The 3,661-nt window shown below is 38.2% G+C and overlaps 1 protein-coding gene across 1 annotated transcript in view; it reads right to left on the bottom strand.

Moving 5' to 3' along the window:
- LOC107610324 (LRR receptor-like serine/threonine-protein kinase GSO1) overlaps positions 615-3,661 on the bottom strand; it is a 12,814-nt gene continuing 9,767 nt past the window's right edge. The window contains exon 2 of the mRNA XM_016312386.2: positions 615-2,950. Within this exon, the coding sequence (XP_016167872.2) occupies positions 615-2,879 (2,265 nt within the window). The 5' untranslated portion in view covers positions 2,880-2,950. The remainder of the gene's footprint in view (positions 2,951-3,661) is intronic.

Below are 3,661 nucleotides of genomic sequence, written 5' to 3'. Positions count from 1 at the left end.
TTAGTTGTTAACTTAATATCTTGTACACACACAAGCAGCAGCTTATAGCAGAGCACAAACTATTAATAAGAAAACAATCATCACTTGGAATATCTATGTAGAACCATCACACTAGAAACAAATCCTTGTGACCTACTATATATATAATTAATGCATCACATACCAGTAAGTAACATTACACAAATGATTAGAGAAATAATATTCTGCATCAAAACCAAGAAACTATATCTACGCTTTATTTTAGAATATAAAAGTGACATTGGGATTCAATGATTAGCTAGTGATACTGTAAGCGCAATACACTGCATGAAGTATCTGCTGGATCTTTATGGCAGGTGCAGCTGATGAGATTTTATGTATTATGTTCTTCAAAAGAACCTGCAAAGATAAGAATTTTTTTTTTTTAAATCTCTACCCATTCAAGTCATTTGTGGAAGTTAATCCAAGAAATAAATATAATTGATTCGAAAGGGTGCATGTCCATATATAACAGAAAATAAAACTCAAAACATTTACCTTTTAAATATGTATGTTAGATGGTAAGAAAATAATAAAATACAAAGTATATATTTAGTTATGCCATAATTAAGAGATTACCTGCAGAGAATTGGATATCAGTGAAAGGAGTTGAGATTTGTGAGCAGCAGGACATAAAATCGGTCTCTCAAGTCATACAGAAATCTGAAGTAAGCATGTCTGCACTTGCGACTGAAGAAAATGGCACCACAAACTCCCCAAAAGCCTACAGCAAAGCCAACTCCTAAGCCCATATAGAGGCAGTTCCGAAACTCAGATTCATCATCATCATCATCATGATCATTCTCATCCAAAGTATTTGTGCCATCATCATGATTTGAGCAGTTTTTGGGAAGGGGAGGTCCACAAAGATCGACATTTCCAATATAACTAAGCTCACTGAAGCTCTGAAGTTGGGTCCCTGATGGGATTTGGCCTCTCAAGTTATTGAATGACAGGTTCAAGTTATCGAGGAAAGACAAACTGGATATACTCTCAGGAATCTGTCCTGTGAGTTCATTTTTGGATAAATCAAGAGACTCCAGTTGTGTCATGCTCCCAATCTCTTTTGGTATGGTTCCTGTTAGCCTGTTATGGGATAGGTTCAAGAAATGCAACTGAGAGAGGCTGAACAGTTGTGGAGACATTGTTCCTGTCAGATTATTACTTGAAAGATCAACCATGCGCATCAGCTTCAGGTTTTTATAATAATCCGATTGTTGACCTTTTACAAGCAATATAAGGTTGTCTCTGTATATAAAGAAAGCCCCTCCATCAAAGAATTCGTAGAAAATCCAACTGGTTGAATAGTGCATGTCAACAAAGGATGTGATATTGTTTAGGCATTTGGGTATATGACCTGAGATTCTGTTATATGCAATATCCAAAACAATGAGGAAAGGCATTTGACATATCTGTGAGGGAATGTTACCAATGAATTTGTTGGACCTTAACTGGAGAATCCTTATACTCTGCGGCATCCACTTTGGTATGTTTCCAGAGAAGCTATTCTCGCGGACATTAAGGATGGACAGGGAGCGGCAATACTGAAGTGATGAAGAAGATATGTCCCCAGACAAATTATTTTCATGCAGATGCAGTGATGTGAGATTCGACAAGAAGGCCATTGATGGGGGTATGTTGCCACTAAGATTGTTGCCTCCCAGATTAACATGACGCAGCGACTTCCAATTCATCCAGCAGTCTGTTAGTCCTCCAGATAAATTATTATCAGAAAGGTCCAAGTACTGCAATTTATTGTTGCTTTTCTTGCTGTGGCACAAGAGATGAGAGATGGACCCTGATAGAGAACTGTTGCTTAGCTGGAAGAAAACAACATTGGATGAAAGTCGAGGTAGACCACCTTTGAAATTATTTGATGTCAGCTCTATGATGCTGGAGTTCAGCAACCCTTCTGACAAGTCCCCTTCTATTGTGTTGTTGTACAATTCCAGATGCTGAATTGTGGATGTAAATCTCCAAAAGTTGTTGTTATTGTCAGCAGCTTCAAGCAAGAACTCTGAGTCTTCAATGCTGAGAGAATAGAGAGATGTCTGTGTATATACCCATTGAGGAAGTGTAGGGTGCAGTCGTCCAATGTACAGCTTCTCAAGTTGGAATGGTGGTATCCAGAGGGGATCAAAATCAAAGGTGATGTATGGTGATTTCAAAAACAAGTATTTCAAATTTTTCAGTTTTGCAAAATTTCTTTCAGACACGACCCCTGAGAAGAGGTTTTGATTGGCCATGAAGATGTATAGGGATGACAAATTTCCCAAATTTGTAGGAAGAGATCCAGAAAAATAGTTGTCATGAATGGCAAGACCGGCAAGATACTGAAGTTGGCCTATCCAATCTGGAATTGAGCCACTTAAATAGTTATCATTCAAGGCGAGCATATCCAAGAATTGAAGATTGGGCAACGTATTTGGTAGCTGGCCTATAAAATAATTTCTTGAAAGGTCAATCTGAAGGACATGAGAACTGAGATTGAATATCCATTTAGGCAACTCTGAGTGAAAAGAATTGTCTGCAAGAGAAATAAGCTGGAGTGATGTGCTAAAATTAGCATATTCAAGTGATGGACTTATGTCTTCAAGTTTACAGCTCTCTAAGTAGAGCTCCACCAATGATGGGAGCGCCGTCATCCAGTGAAGCCAGTTAGTTTCCCTGTGAAGATTAGTGTAACCAAGGTTTATGTATTCTAAGGAGGAAATGCGAGAGAGCCACTCAATACTCTTGATAGAAAGGTATTTGTTGTATGATAGATCAATGTAATTGAGAGTTGAAGAGTTGACAGTGGAATCAGATGAGATAGTTGTAAAGTCATTGAAACTCAAATCCAAATATTGTAAGTATTCCATATCCAATAGAGAGAGATTGATGTCACCTGTAAGGCATTTCTGCAAATAATAATCATCATCTACTACAGATTCTGCAAGATCATAATAATCACACTCGAGAGTGAGGTGTATGACTCTGGCAGTGATGTTGTGACAGGTGACTCCCTTCCACTGGCAGCAATCTTGCTCCTGCTGCCATGAAGATAGGAGTCCCGATGAGTCAGTGACTTCTCCTTTGAACTTCAACAGGATTTCTTTATCTCTCTCGTTGCAACAACTGCATGTCATGCATAATGTGCTCAACATCATTGCAAACACATACTTCCTCTTCCAAACTATATTATTGCTATCCATTGGTTAATTTAAGCAACCAAACCTGATTTTTAGGCTTTCTTGCTAAGCTATGTGTATATATAGGAAGATTACGATTACGATACAAGTCATTAATACAGAGACCAGATGAATCGTGTGTTAGTCTTGTGATGAGAAACTCGTTATGGATGTGAAATTTTGGGGGAGAGTTGAGTGACATGTGTTTTCCCACACCAGCTGCGGAAAATTTCTTCTGTAGTGAGCATGGATCATATGCTTTTTCTTTTTTTCTTCTTTTATTTAAAAAAATAATAAAAAAAGGTTAAAAACACAGATGAGAAGAACCCGAACCCGAACCCGCACCCAAATATGGTGCAGCATCCACCTCCATTTAGTCTCCTTGCATGGACCATGAGCATCGCCGTGAGCAAGTCAGCATCTCTGCATGAGTAATCAATGACTAATTGCATTATAACTAATAACTTATCAAG

The sequence above is a fragment of the Arachis ipaensis genome, chromosome B08 (assembly GCF_000816755.2).
Source record: "Arachis ipaensis cultivar K30076 chromosome B08, Araip1.1, whole genome shotgun sequence".
NCBI classification, from domain to species: Eukaryota; Viridiplantae; Streptophyta; class Magnoliopsida; order Fabales; family Fabaceae; genus Arachis; species Arachis ipaensis.
This window is presented reverse-complemented; position numbering and strand designations above follow the sequence as displayed.